This window comes from Sus scrofa, chromosome 14 (genome assembly GCF_054392235.1).
Source record: "Sus scrofa isolate SSC_HxYL_T2T_F1_AM1 chromosome 14, Sscrofa_HxYL_maternal_Yorkshire_Landrace_v2.0, whole genome shotgun sequence".
Lineage (NCBI taxonomy): Eukaryota > Metazoa > Chordata > Mammalia > Artiodactyla > Suidae > Sus > Sus scrofa.
In genome coordinates, this window is record NC_139396.1 from 61,122,116 (window position 1) to 61,137,122 (window position 15,007).

The window sequence follows — 15,007 nt, forward strand, 5'->3', positions numbered from 1 at the left end:
ACTTATAGTTGTACAGCAATCATCACAACCCAATTTTAGAGCATTTCCATCCCACCCCCCACCCGTCTCATTTGGAAACCATAAGTTTTTGAAAGTCTGTGAGTCAGTATCTGTTCTGCAAAGAAGTTCAATGTGTCCTTTTTTTAGATTCCACATGTAAATGATAGCATATGATGTTGGTATCTCACTGTCTGACTGACTTCACTTAGCATGATAAATTCTCTGTCCATTCATGTTGCTGCAAATGCCATTATTTCTTTCCTTTTAATGGCTGAGTAATATTCCATCGTGTATATGTACCACATCTTCTTGATCCACTCCTCTGTTGATGGACATTTAGGCTGTTTCCATGTCTTGGCTATTGTATACAGTGCTGCAATGAACAATGGAGTACATATATCTTTTCAAGTCATGGTTTTCTCTGGATAGATGCCCAGGAGTGGGACTGCTGGATCAAATGGTAATTCTATTTTTAGTTTTCTGAGGAATCTCCATACTGTTTTCCACAGTGGTTGCACCAATTTACATTCCCACCAACAGTGTTAATAGGTTCCCTTTTCTCCACACCCTTTGATAAGGTTGGTTTTAAAAGAATAAAATGCCTACATACACCAAATTAAACAGCCTTATAGGTTTCTGAAGATGAGTTCTCTCCCTCCTATTTGTAATATATGCCTATTTATGCTGTAAAATGGAAGAAATGTCAGTCTACAGGCCTCTTGGTGATACATCCTATGGCAGAAACAGCACATGCTTACCTGAGGTGCTACATAATATGGGGTGAACTGCGGTGTCATCAAGTCACCTTGGTCAATTTTGGCAAATCCAAAGTCACATAACTTCACTGGGGCATCCTGAAACAAAACACATGGGAGTAACTGCTCCAGAATTCTCAGAAAGCTAGGTGTAAGACGAGTTACCTTGACTCTTACAAATTTCTGGCTGCTACGTGGGCCTATGAGTTGCCTGTCCTCAGGTCTGGAGACAGTGATTCATATTTAGGAACTGTTCTAGTAATAAAGACGTAAGGAATTCCACTCACTCATAGCCTTGTTTTATAACTTGTAAAGGCAGCACTAAAATCAAGATCTTAGCCAAATGCTCCCTGACTCTATCTATTGGCCCATTATCTCTCACCAATCCAGGTGCTTCACCCTTAACATCAGCTTCGTGATAGCCAGATTATTTGGTTGGACATGGTACATGAGGCAGGGGGCTAGGGCTGGAGATGAAAACACACCTTATCAGGGTTAACAGCAAAATCAACCATTAAGTTTCAAGGTAATATATAACATACAGATTTCTCCCCCTTTCCAAAGTCCCTCCAAATAATATCCAAAATCTTAAGTCCTACAGATACATATCAGCATCATCCAAAATGATCAATACCAGGGGTATGGTACAATCACTCTGAGCCTTTAGCAAGGGAAAAGATGGAAAAGTAAGCTGCTTGAAGCACTTCGACCTAAAGCCTCTCTTCACCATGGATTCAGAGCACTCCTAATATATACACACTTGCACACCGTTCCTGAACTATGTTGAGAGTAGCAGCAATAAAATGCAGAAAAGCAAGTCATCTCACCAAAGAGTTATCCTTGAAAAGCAGATTTTCAGGCTTGAGGTCTCTGTGCGCGATGTTTAACAAGTGACAGTGTTGTAGAGCCAAAGCTATCTGGAAAATGACATAATGGAGCAACCATATCTTAGAGAAGATAACTCTTTAATGCCCCTGGGTTTAGAGAACTCAGGATATTCCTTACTAAGGAAAAAATGATCCTAAGTCAATTAAGACTGTGGTCAGTTTTCAGTTTTAAAGCAGAAATTAAGTAAGACTTTGGATATTAAGAAACAGAAATGAACTAAGCTTAGTTTAACTGCAATCTGTATTTTTTTTAACAAAAAGAAAAATACAATAGTAACACAATTCTTCGTATGAAATGCTTCTACTTCCATTCATCTGAGATGTGATAAGTACTGCAGGGCAAATATTGGGCCAGGCAGTCTTCAGCAGGTCTAAGTTTCCCCCAGCAGGGCAGGGGCACTAATGCCTGGCTCAGAAGAGACCAGAACTCTTCAAGAGACCCAACTTCAAGCTCTGCCTTCAAGAACAATGGAAAGCAGCTGAATGGATTTTTCCACCTGAAGTTCTAATTTGCTTATCCCACTTGTTGAAAATGTTGCCTGTTTAGGTGAATTTGAAGGGGTTTTGTCTTGCAGAAGACTATCAGAGCTCATCCTTTAGTCCTAATAATTGAAAAATACAAGCTATATATTTTTTAATTAAGTAGAACAGATTCTAACTGTTCTTTAACACTCTGTATGGAACTGGCATTCCAAATATCAGTCCCTCCCAGAAATAAGAGGCATCAAAAAATGCTTGAGGCTCTGGAGTTCCCACTGTGGCACAATGGGATCAGTGGTGTCTTTACAGTGCCAGGACACAGGTTCAATCCCTGGCCCTGCACAGTGGGTTAAAGGATCCAGAGTTGCCACAGCCTTGGCATAAGTCACAACAGCGACTCGGATCTGATCCCTGGCCCAGAACTCCATATGCCACAAGGCAGCCAAAAAAAGAAAAAATAAATAAATAAATGCTTGAAGCTCATGGAAAATTTGGAAGAGTTTTTTATTAAGAGCTAATAGGGCTATGTGTCCTGCTTCTCTGCTTTTTTTGCTTGGCCTGAAGATAAACCTTAAGAGTTTAGCTTTTCATTTCCTCAAGAGGTTATTTCCAGTTGGATTCCTAGTATTGTTTGTGACATAAATCATTCCTCTAGCAATAAAATGTGATGTCAAAACAGAACATAACCAAGAATAACCCAGAATTACAAAGACCTATTAAAATCTGATTAGAAAGGTGACTCATAAGCAAAAAGTATCAGAACATATTTTTACATTATACAATCTTTGAGGTATTATCAGCAGCATTTTATCTCAAAGTCCAATAGCAGTGCTTGGAACTATATATCTAAAGATTATCTGCTGTCTAAAAAGAAATTAAGATTACATTCCCTCCAGAGTTTATTTAAATCTTCTAATAGGCAAAAACTGACAACTTAAGAATACAGCCCCCCTAACAGGCAAAAACTGACAACAACTTAAGAAGACAGCCCCCCTCTCCAAAGTACAAACAGGGTCACATTCTTCCTGTCAAGGTATCTTTTCTAATTATATAACAAAGCAGGCAATGAGAGATCAAATAGAGCTTTTCTTCAAGCTTTCTTTTATTCCCCCCAATAAAATTGCACTTGTTAACCAACATTGTTGGCAGTTTGATTGGTACCCGGGGTTAACTTGCCTGCTTTGTTACTTGGCTGGCTTGCTTCTCTGTAAAGTGCCGGTGCTGGCTGATTCTGTGAAATAGCTCTCCCCCTTCCATCATCTCCATTACAATTAAGAGTCGAGCCCTGTTTGAAAGCATTTGATTTTGTTAAGTTAAAAAAAAAAAACTGAAACATCAAGTATCTAATCTAGATACCTCACATACAAAGTGCATAACTACTTATTAAATCTAGTCCTACCAAGCCCCTTTGATTTGGACCCCTTGTCACAACCAGCTGCAAACTATTAATAAGGCATATCCCTAACCTAAAGGTTTCTAAGAAGCTAAAAGAAAGTAAAAGAATTAGATTAGAAGACAATGATCCCTTTGAAGATTCTATATTTAACTTGTTATTGTTAGATGCTAAAGGGGGGTATACTTTTAAGTGACATGTTTTATACATGTATTTCAGGAAGCTACACTGAAAGTGTATTGAAAACAATATGACTTTGTGTAGGACATGAATTTCAAGTCATTTGATTGGGCTGTCTTGTTTATTCATTCTCCCTGTGTGCGCACACTTCCCCCTTTCTACTTCCCGCCCCTCCTCCACTAGTTTTCCATATGACCCACAGCATACCCAGCAAGGGAGCTGGACAGGGTTACACAGTTACTAAATAAAAATTCTCATGCTGTCAAAAAAAAAAAAAAAAATCCTGAATTTTGGTTACCACTGTTTGATATGTTTCCAGCTTCCATCCAAATGCTTTCACCAACAGAGCACAATTTTAAGAAATAATCATTTGATTTCCCAGTTGTCCCTACGAATTCATCTTTTTCCACTTAGAAAACTCCTATCCACTCCCTTCAGGTCCTAGTCCCCACACAACCACTGAGACACTCTGCCTCCTTGAATTCCCTGGAAAAGACTCAGAATGCCACCCAATGAGCTTGCCAAACATCTGACGGTTAAAAGAATGATACCTATTTCTTCCTTTAAAAGGAATGTCAGACTAGGCAATAAGGGCTTTTTGCCATATTAACCTCTAAGACATTACCTAGAATAATATTTAGTCCTCCTTTGAAACAGAACGTTTTAATTCCACAGTGCATGCATGCTTTTTTTAAGAGAGAAAATAATACAATAATGGGGGGGGGGGGTAGACAGGAGAATGGGTGGGGTATAGATGAAACAGAGATTGGCAATGAGTTGATAATTATTGTGGTTGGCTGATGGGTACTTAGAGATTCATTATCTAATTCTGTCTTTTACAAATGTTTGAAAATTTCCAAAATAAAAAGTAAAGGGGAAAAAAAAAAGAAAGAGGAAAGGAAGGTGGGAGAAAAGGGAGGAAAAGAAGGCACAAAAAGGAGGAAGCCCTCCATACACCTTGGCTTACATACAGAGAGATGGGCATTTGGTAATGACCCTGTGTGCAGTCTTACCTGGGGCTGGATTCATGAGGAAACTGTACACTATTAGCAAACACTTCAATAATTTGCACTATATTGGGGTGTGTTGCACACATCATGTGCAGACGTACCTTAAAGAGAACAGAGGAAATGTTTCTGTACATAAGGGATGCCAAAGTTTCCTCTCCAAACTTTCCCCCCAAATCTGACCACACTAGGCCTGGGGATGAGCCTATTACAGTAAAAAATCTTATCACCTAAATGATGTTTAAAAGAAGAAAAAAATGTTTTCATACACAGATTACCTCCTTAATGCTCTTTTCATGGAAAAAAAAAAAACTAACATATTTCCTTCCTACTGTCTTTTATCTATTAGCAAATGAAAAATTTGGCAAATCATTTTATTTCAGAATTTATTCATATAGGGAGCTCCTGTCATGGTGCAGTGGTTAATGAATCCGACTAGGAACCATGAGTTGGGGGTTCGATCCCTGGCCTCGATCACTAGGTTAAGGATCCAGTGTTGCCGTGAGCTATGGTGTAGGTTGCAGACACAGCTCAGATCCCGTGTTGCTGTGGCTCTGGTGTAAGCCAGCAGCTACAGCTCTGATTAGACCCCCAGCCTGGGAACCTCCATATGCTGCGGGAGCGGCCCAAGAAAAGGCAAAAAAGACAAAAAAAAAAAAAAAAAAAAGAATTTATTCATATATCTATAAACAAAAGTTCTTCATTGCATGTTATTAACACATCATCACCATATCCAAACAATTTTTTTAAATGCCTATTTTTAAAAACTAGAAATATTCTCAGGGTTCTGCAGCACCCTTTTAAGACACCATTCCTCAGAACCTTCCGCATACTATTATATCTCCACTCTTTAAGGACCTTTTCCAATAAGTAAAAGCTGAAGTAAACCTGAAGCAGGGTACAAAAATCACAATAATTGAAAAAGAATAAGGGGTGGTTTGAAAGGGACAAGACTCCACTAACAGCTTTTAATATTGGTAAGGACTGCTTTATAATGATAACGTGAATAGGAAAAAGGAGAAAATATAAACATAAAATTCTTTGTGCATGTCTATATTCTCTCCAGGAAGCTACCTTACTTGTAAAAAGAATAATTCTTAGGCACTTCAAATATTTAAATAAGTCAAGGCAATAAAGAACCATACCTCATTTCTAGCTTTTGGACGATCAAAAAGAATTTTTAGTGCAAACCGTTCTTGGGTAGATTTCTTCACACAGACTCTAGATTTGGAGAAAACGTTTAATCAGAAATCATCAGAGTTCCCATCACTGCTCAGGGGTAATGAACCCGACTAGTATCCATGACTCGGGTTCAATCCCTGGCCTCACTCAGTGGGTTAAGGATCCAGCATTGCCACGCTGGGTTGTGGGTTGCAGACATGGTTCAGATCCTGAGTTGCTGTGGCTGTGGTATAGGCCAGCAGCTGTAGCTCTGATTCAACCCCTAGCCTGGGAACTTCCATATGCCATGGGTGTGGCCCTAAAAAAACAAAAAAAAGAAAACATCTATGTTACAAGAATACTAATTTAACAAGCCATTTTTGGAGAACTGTACTTTTTTTAATATATAACAATTTTTTTTTATTATAGTTGGTTTACAAGAGAACTGGACTTCTAATCAAAAAATGAATCTAGGCACATCAGAACAAATTTGCCTCCAGGGCTAGCAGGTAGAAAGGCAGAGAGAGCCACGAGAATCAACTTCAGGCTGGACAAGAAAGCAAAAATGGCTGGCTACAGGTGACTCATAAATGGCTCAATGGTATCGACATCTTAAATGATTCAGGTTACAGACCATGTGACTTGGTCACTTGAATCTATTTCTAAATGGATGCGAAAAAGCCTATCCTAACTACCTTCACTTGTTAAATTAAGGTTATTTCACAAATCTGGCATACCTAATGCTTCTAACTTAAGATGTATTTCGAATGGCCCTTTTTAGAACAGTTTTGTCATAGTTTACACATGGGTCTCTTACCTAACTGGACCACTAATTCCAGCGCCCAGCTTCTGGGTCCAATTGATATTGTATTCTTCTAAAATGGAGGTTTCCTATTAAAATAAAAATGAAGGGGGCAGAGAATGATTCTCCAGTTTAGCACAAGTGGGACAAAACAATACCTTAATGCTCAACATCTCACCTTCTGAAAGAAGATGATAAGCAGAGCTTTGTGTAGAGCTTTATGATTAGACATTTTGCCTAAATGACTAGGCTAGGCATTGTTTAACATTGTTTAACAAAAGAGAAGGGGCGTTCCCATTGTGGGGCAGCAGAAACAAATCGGAGTAGGAACCATGGCCTTGCTCGCTTAGTCAAGCATCTGGCGTTGCCGTGAGCTGTGGTGTAGGTTGCAGGGTGGCTTGGATCCAGCTTTATTGTGACTGTGGCATAGGCTGGCTGTTGTAGCTCGGATTTGACCCCTAGCCTGGGAACCTCCACATGCCTTGGGTGTGGCCCTAAAAAGCAAAAAAGCAAAACAAAACAACAAAACCTAAAAAAAAAAAAAAAAAGAGAGAGAGAGAGAGACAGAGAGAGAAGGCAAAAAAATTAGGATAAAAAAGTTCTTCAGCTCACCTGCAAGGTCTATGTGAATAAATACTTGTTGGGTTTGTTTTGTTTTCTGGAGTGTGGAAGGAAGATAATCTTTCAAAATGTTTCACTACTAAATATTTATTTGCTCAAATGGTCAAGTGTATTTTCTGAGATTCTAGAAAAACTGGTCTAGATGTTTTGCTGCTAAGATATAAGGGCCTATATCCTTGAACAAGTTGATGAAATTGGAATAACTGAATAAACTGAAACAAACATTTGAATGAAATTGTAGTAAATATTGTAATAAATTTATCTAGTTTTCAGCAGTACTATTTTGAGTACAAAGGTATTCTGTCACATTCACTGTATGCTATATTTTTTAGTGTTTTAAATAGTTTCCAGCAGTTCCATGGTTGGCTCAGCAGGTTAAGGATCCAGCATTGTCACTGCTGTGGCTTGGGTTACTGCTCTGGCACAGGTTCGATCCCTGGCCCTGGAGCTTCTGTGTGCCATGGGCAAAAAAATTTTTTTTTTAAAGTTTCCAATTTGAGCTTCTGTTGCTATGTTTTTAGGCAAAAAAGCCATACATTTAAACTGGTAGGAGTTCCCTTGGTGGCGCAGTGGTTAACAAACCCGACTAGGAACCATGAGGTTGCGGGTTCGGTCCCTGCCCTTGCTCAGTGGGTTAAGGATCTGGCGTTGCCATGAGCTGTGGTGTAGATTGCAGACTCGGCTCGGATCCTGCATTGCTGTGGCTCTGGCGTAGGCTGGCAGCTACAGCTCCAATTCGACCCCTAGCCTGGGAACCTCCATATGCCGCGGGAGCGGTCATAAAAAAGGCAAAAAGACAAAATAAATAAATAATAAAAAATAAACTGGTAGGTTAAAATTCATTTTTCAGGGTTCCACAGGTAAAACAGGAAACCAACTACAGAAGTTGAGAAATTAGGCCAAAACTCATGAGACTTTCAAACTGTTTTGTTGCAATGAAAATCTAATAGACTGAGGTTAGTACTAGAATCCTGATTCCCAGGTATGGCAATAGGATATTTATTTGTCCATGTAACACAAACTCATTGAATAGTTAGTAAGTGCCAGACACGAGACTAAGTTCAGAGATGAAAACAGAGCTTCTGTCCAATGAATATGCAAGTATTATAAAACAAGCTCAAAACAGCCTTCATCTGCACACCTTTCTGCTGACAGTTCTTGATAAGGGTTCCCATCATATAGTTTGCTCAGTGAATATGGAATGATTGATTAGAAAGGTGGAAAGAGGAGTTCCCATCGTGGTGCAAGTGGTAACAAATCCGATTAGTATCTATGAGGACATGGGTTCAATACCTGGCCTCACTCAGTAGGTTAAGGATCCAGTGTTGCCATGAGTTGTGGAGTAGGTCGCAGACATGGCTTGGATCTGGTGTTGCTGTAGCTGTGGTGTAAGCCAGCAGCTACAGCTCCGATTCGACCCCTAGCCTGGAAACTTCTATATGCCATGGGTGCAGCCCTAAAAAGCTAAAAAAAAAGAAGGTGGAAAGAAAACCAAGTGATGGAGGGAAACTGATTTAAGAGGGACCAGCAAAAATAATTACACAAACTCTTTTCTGAAAAACTGTATATCAGGGTTAAGAAGCTTTCCAAAGTCACATATATATAACAGTGAGTTATATACAGGCACTGATAAGACCAGAATCTATGGCTTTGGCCTCTTGTCCATCATTCTGGTTATCAAGGATAACTGCCCAGGCCCTAGTATGAAGATTAGGAATGAATCTTGCCTAGTTAGGGAGGTCCTAGGCTTTGTCTCTACTTACCATCTTCTAAACAGAATTTCAAAACTAACCATACAACCTGTCTACCTCCTTCATGTTTCCACTGCCTAGCCTGTTGGATTTAGAAGTATTTAAGGAGTTCCCTCTGTGGCACAATGGGATTGGCAGCATCTCTGCAGTGCTGGGACACAGGTTTGATCCCCAGCCTGGCACAGTGGGTTAAGGATCCAGTGTTGCTACATCTGTGCCATAGGTTATGACTGCAGCTGGAATCAGATCCCTTGCCAGGAAACTCCATATACTGCAGGGTGGCCAAAAAAGAAAAAAAGAAAGAGAAAAGTATTTGAGAAGCCAGAGAGGAACAAAGGATGGGGAACAAGGGAACTGCAGCACAGCCTATGCTTCATAGTAGAGTAAAATCACTGCCAAACCTCTCCTCTCAACTCTAATGAAAACATACACTCATAGGGGACTCAATGGAAAAGAGATTTGTTGTATAATCAGATCAAAAGACTAGTTTCTGGGATGTAAAAATAATATTAGACCAAATTCTTCAATGCACTGGTGCCTATTAAGACAGTACTCTACCTAATGGACAGCCAAGAAAATTCAACTTAGAGAGGTTCTGGCTGGAGTTTTGACACTTGGCTTTGCAACAGATAGGAGAGGCACTACCACGTCTCTCTACAACCCTGATTTCTGAACTCTATTTTGTTTTATGTCTCTTGCCCTCTTTCCCATGTTTAATTCTTGTACCTTTGTTGATGGTGCCATATACAATAATCAGTGCGAAGACTTTACTAAGCCCAGCTGGGCAAAAGAAGTAACACTCCCATGTCAGCCAACTCTTCTGTATGTAGATGGCATATTTTCTCATATATTTTAGAGGCAAAGAGAAGTTAGAAAGGCATGGTACTTTATTGAAGAAAATTACAGACTACCTCAAAGGCATCAATGACAAACACATTATACCCAAAGCAAGCAGAAATAATCAAAAGTAGAACAGAAATCAGTAAAGTAGAAAACAAAATAGAGATAAATCAATGAAAATCAAAAGCTGATTCTTTGAAAGATCAACAGAATTAACAAACCCTTAGCTAAACTGAGAAAGAAAAAACATGTTATTATTAGAAAAGAGAGGACGTCACAATAAACTTTACAAGAACAAAGTTTTGTAAAAGTGTATCATAAGCAACTGTATGCTAATAGAGTAGACCACTAGATGAAAGAGACAAACTCCTAGAAGGATGCAAATTGCCAAACTGACTCAAAAAGAAAGAGAAAATCTGAATAGATCTTTTAACAAGTAAAGAAGCTGAATTAATAATGAAAAATCTTTTCACAAAACAAAGTCTAGGCCCACATGGCTTCAGTGGCAAATTCCACCAAACATTTAAAGCAGTTTCTCAACCTCAGCATCGCTGACATTTTGAACCACATGGTTCTCTGCTGTGAGATTGTCCTATGCATTTTAGGATGTTCAGCAGTATTGCTGGCCTCTACCTGCTAGATGCCAGAAGCATCCTCTACCAGTAGGGGCAACTAAAAGTTTCTCCAGATACTGCCAAATGCCTCATGAGAGGCAAAAATTGCCCCTTATTGAGAACTACTGATTTAATGAAATAATACCAATCCTCTACAAAGCTTTCCAGAAAATAGAGACTCATCTATGAGACTAGTATTACCCTCACACCAAAGCTAGACAAAAAGCTAGACAAAAGCATCACAAGAAAACTATAGACCTATATTTCTCAAGAATACAAATGCAAAAATCCTCAGCAAAATCATTGGCAAACCAAATACAGAAACACATAAGAATGATTTTTACATCAAGAATGCAAGATTGGGAGTTCCCACTGTGGCTCAGTAGTCTAAGAATCTGACTGCAGTGGCTTAGGTCACCGCAGAGGCACGGGTTCAATCCTGAGTCTGGCATAGTGGGTTAAAGGATCTGGAGTTGCTGCAGCTGTGGCAGAGGTAGAAGCTGTGACTGGGATTTAGTCCCTGGCCTGGGAACTTCCATATACCTCGGGTGCAGCTATAAAAAAAAAAAAAAAAAGAATGCAAGATTGGCTTAATTATCTGAAAATCAATTAATATTGTATTAATTGATATACTGTATTAAGAATAAAGAATGAAAACCATACATGATCAATTCAATAGATGAAGAAAAAGCATTTAACCAAGAAAGACAAAAAAAGAAAACAACCCTTGGAGTTCCCATCATGGCTCAACAGAAATGAATCTGACTAGTATCCATGAGGACACAGGTTTGAACTCTGGCCTTGCTCAGTGGGTTGAGGATCTAGTATTGCCATGAGCTGTGGTGTAGGTAGCAGATGAAGCTCAGATCTTGGCTCGGATCTGGCGTTGCTATGGCTGTGGTAGAGGCCGGAAGCTGTAGCTCTGATTCAGCCCCTAGCCTAGGAACCTCCAGGTGCTGTGGGTACAGCTATTAAAAAACAAAAACAAAAAAGCCGTCAGCAAACAAAAAGAAGGAAACCCCTCAATTTGACAAATGACATCTACAAAAAAACTTACTTAGGGATAAGTTTTGAAATGCTGTCCCCCTGAGATCAAAGACAAGGTCAATGTCCACTTTTGCCACCTTCATTCAACACTGTTCCTGAGTTTCTACCCATGAAATAAGGCAAGAAAAAGAAATCAAAACATACATACTGTAAAGAAGTAAAACTATATGTATTTGCTATGTAGAAAATCCTAGAGAATGTACCCCCCCCAAAAAAAAACCTACTAGAGCTAACAATTATAGTAAAGATGGAAAAACCAAAATTAAAATACAGAAATCAGGAGTTCCCATGTGACTAAATGGGTTAAAAACCCAACTAGTATCCATGAGGATGCAAGTTCCATCCCTGGCCTCACTCAGTGGGTTAAGGATCCAGTGTTGTGGTGAGCTGTGGGTGTAGGTTGAAGAAGTAGCTAGGATCCCTCATTGCTGTAGCTGTGGCATAAGCTGGCAGCTGCAGTTCCAATTTGACCCCTAGCCCAGGAACTTCCACATACTCCGGGTACAGGCCCCAAAAGGAAAAAACAAATACATATGAAAATCAGATGGAGTTCCCACTGCGGTGTAGTGAGTTAAGAATCCGACCGTAGTGGCTTGGGTTGCTGCAGAGGCACTAGTTCAATCCCTGGACTGGCACAGTGGGTTAAGGATCTGGCATCACCACAGCTGTGGTGTAGGTCACAGCTGTGGCTCAGATTCAATCCCTGGCCCAGGAACTTCCATATGACACAGGTATGGCCATAGAAAATAATATGTAAAAAAATAAAATATTTCTATACACAAGCAACAAAAAAATCCAAAAAATGAAATTAAGAAAGCAATCCCATTGTTAATAGCATCATAAAGAATAAACAATTTAGGAAAAAAAATTCATCAAAAGATGTGGAAGATCTATACACCGAAAACTACAAACACGTTGCTAAGAGAAACAGGAGACGCCCTAAAGATATGGAGAATTACACAACATTCTTGGACTAGAAGATAATATTGTTCAGCAACATAGATAGAACTAGGGACTCTCATACTAAGTGAAGTAAGTCAGAAAAAGAAAGACCAATACCATATGATATCACTCATATCTGAAATCTAATATATGGCACAAATGAACCTTTCCATAGAAAAGAAATCATGGACTTGGAGAACAGACTTGTGGTTGCCAAGGGGGAGGGGGAGGGAGTGGGATGGTCTGGGAATTTGGGGTTAATAGATGCAAACTATTGCCTTTGGAATGGATAAGCAATGAGATCCTGCTGTATATAGCACTGGGAACTATATCCAGTCACTTATGATGGAGCATGATGGAGGATAATGTGAGAAAAAGAATGTATGTGTGACTGGGTCACCTTGCTGTGTAGCAGAAAATTGACAGAACACTGTAAACCAGCTATAATGGAAAAAATTAAAATCATTATTAAAAAAAAAAAGAAGAGAATATTGTTAGGATGGCAACTGTCCTCAAAACTATGTATAGATTCAATGGAATCCCTATCAAAAATCCAGCCCAGGAGTTTCCGTTGTGGCGCAGTGGTTAACGAATCTGACTAGGAACTATGAGGTTGCAGGTTTGATCCCTGGCCTTGCTCAGTGGGTTAAAAATCTGGTGTTGCCATGAGCTGTGGTGTAGGTTGCAGACGCAGCTCGGATCCCACGTTGCTGTGGCTCTGGTGTAGGCCAGTGGCTACAGCTCTGATCAGACCCCTAGCCTGGGAACCTCCACATGCCATGGGAGCGGCCCTAGAAAAGGCAAAAAGACAAAAAAAATCCAGCCCATGTTTTTGGTAAAAATTGACAAGCTGATTCTAAAATTTATTTGGAAATACAAAATTTGAATAGCCAACTTAATTTTGAAAAAGAAAACTCAAGTTGGTTCTCATGCTATACAATTTGGAAACTTACTATAAACCTTCAGTAATCAAATCAGTGTAGCAATGGCATCAGGATAGTTATATGGATCAGTGAAACACAAAAGAGAATCCAAAAAAATAAATGCGTACAGTTATAATCAACTGATTTTCAAGAAAGATAATTCAATAAGCAAAAGACAGTGTGTTGAACAAATAGTCCTAGAACAATTCCATTTTGGAAAAGTTTTGCAGTTTCTTAAAAAGTTAATCACGTACCTTGGAAATCTATACATAGAACTTCCATATGACCCCGCAATCCCACTCTTGGGCATCTATCCGGACAAAACTCTACTTAAAAGAGACACATGCACCCGCATGTTCATTGCAGCACTATTCACAATAGCCAGGACATAGAAACAACCCAAATGTCCATCAATAGAGGATTGGATTAGGAAGATGTGGTATATATACACAATGGAATACTACTCAGCCATCAAAAAGAATGACATAATGCCATTTGCAGCAACATGGATGGAACTAGAGAATCTCATCCTGAGTGAAATGAGCCAGAAAGACAAATACCATATGATATCACTTATAACTGGAATCTGATATCCAGCACAAATGAACATCTCCTCAGAAAAGAAAATCATGGACTTGGAGAAAAGACTTGTGGCTGCCTGATGGGAGGGGGAGGGAGTGGGAGGGATCAGGAGCTTGGGCTTATCAGACACAACTTAGAATAGATTTACCAGGAGATCCTGCTGAATAGCATTGAGAACTTTGTCTAGATACTCATGTTGCAACAGAACAAAGGGTGGGGGAAAAAATGCAATTGTAATGTATACATGTACTGATAACTTGATCCCCTTGCTGTACAGTGGGAAAATAAAAAAAAAAAGGGGGGGGGAGTTAATCACGGAGTGTGGTATAGGTTGCAGACGAGGCTTGGATCTGGCATTGCTGTGGCTGTGGTGTAGGCCAGCAGCTACAGCTCTGATTCGACCCCTAGCCTAGGAACCTCCATATGCCTCCGGTGCGGCCTTAAAAAAACAAAAACAAAAAAACAAATATGTAAGACAATCTCTAATCCCAAAATGCTCATTATCTAGTCTAGGTAAGTGACTTGGGAGTAGTGAAGTCAAGTGGCTATGGGAGTAGAGACAGAGATGAGAAGAAGAGCTTTTGGTTGTAGCCAGTTGGCCTAATCCAAATACCTTTAAGAGTAAAAGGATGCGATCTTAAAGTCCAATCAGACCACTCTCTGGTAGTCAGATGGCAGAAATTTAAGTGTTGTGGTGGGAGCCTAGAAAAATAGCTTTTCCAGCTGAACTCTACAGGTCTCAGTTCTCAACAAATGAGGGACGGCTGAAAAAAGCACAACAATGAATACAACACATTGCCACAAACCAAGACTTTTATTTGATGTGATGCTGGCTTACTTCCATGGAAGTATATCCTAGTCAGTACTGTTTGTTAGAGCAAATATTTTAAACTCCACTAATTTGTATTGGTTGTACATACCCAAATTAGTAGGAAGATTCACCAATGGCTTGTTAATTAGTACATGAAGAGAAGAAAAAAAATTTTTTTAAGAAAATTAGCTTGGATAATAATGACTGAAGA

General features: G+C 39.4%; 1 protein-coding gene across 1 annotated transcript in view; it reads right to left on the reverse strand.

Annotated features, from left to right (window-relative positions):
- The window catches only part of MAPKAPK5 (MAPK activated protein kinase 5), a gene marked incomplete at its 5' end in the record, with an annotated part of 33,335 nt that overhangs the window by 16,902 nt on the left and 1,426 nt on the right, over positions 1-15,007 (reverse strand). Inside the window, 6 exon segments of the mRNA NM_001143694.1 lie at positions 759-854; positions 1,583-1,672; positions 3,299-3,407; positions 4,709-4,806; positions 5,848-5,923; positions 6,681-6,754. Of these exon segments, the coding sequence (NP_001137166.1) occupies positions 759-854; positions 1,583-1,672; positions 3,299-3,407; positions 4,709-4,806; positions 5,848-5,923; positions 6,681-6,754 (543 nt within the window).